The sequence below is a fragment of the Cystoisospora suis genome, assembly GCF_002600585.1.
Source record: "Cystoisospora suis strain Wien I chromosome Unknown contig_7410, whole genome shotgun sequence".
NCBI lineage: Eukaryota > Apicomplexa > Conoidasida > Eucoccidiorida > Sarcocystidae > Cystoisospora > Cystoisospora suis.
In genome coordinates this window covers 1,735-2,273 of record NW_027160195.1, presented here as the reverse complement: position 1 = coordinate 2,273, position 539 = coordinate 1,735, and the positions used below count along the sequence as shown (strand labels likewise).

Genomic DNA, 539 nt, shown 5'->3' with positions numbered 1-539 from the left:
CTCGACTAAATCTCTCAGACGCCGTTGAGTGACTGTCTAGGTCCATCATGTGATCCGAGATTTCCTGGAGAGATTTCTCTTCTTTTCTTCTCTTGTGCATCTTCTTTATAAGGTCGTCCTCCGATAGGTCTCTCCATTCACGTCGCAAGATATCTTGAAAGGTGGAATACCACCTCGTTAAGCCCGTAGCCCTTCTTTGTATATTGCGATAGGCCTCGAGAAGAAGAGAAGTTCCTAAGATCAGATTGAAGTCGGCTGAGAGAAGAGCATGATGCGTCAAAGGGACTAAAGCCGTCTCGAAGGCATTGATAAGGATCGTCCATATATTCCCGATAGAGAAGTCGAAGGTATATAACGTCTTTTTGTCAAGATTCTTCAATTCGGTGGAAAGCTTGACGTCGCTTTCTTTCTGAAGAAAGGCATTGGCAAACTCTAGATCTTGGGGAGACACATACTCGAAGAACTCCATCCAAGTCAAGCCTGAATAGCGAAGACGCTTCGCCACGTATAAAGCGGCCGCTAGCTGAAAGAAAAGAAAG

General features: G+C 45.3%; 1 protein-coding gene across 1 annotated transcript in view; it reads right to left on the bottom strand.

The window, feature by feature from the left end:
* Positions 1–7: 7 nt before the first annotated feature.
* The window catches only part of CSUI_010437 (uncharacterized protein), a gene marked incomplete at its 3' end in the record, with an annotated part of 1,330 nt that continues 798 nt past the window's right edge, over positions 8–539 (bottom strand). The window contains exon 2 of the mRNA XM_068070541.1: positions 8–523. Coding sequence (XP_067917484.1) covers positions 8–523 — 516 coding nt within the window. The remainder of the gene's footprint in view (positions 524–539) is intronic.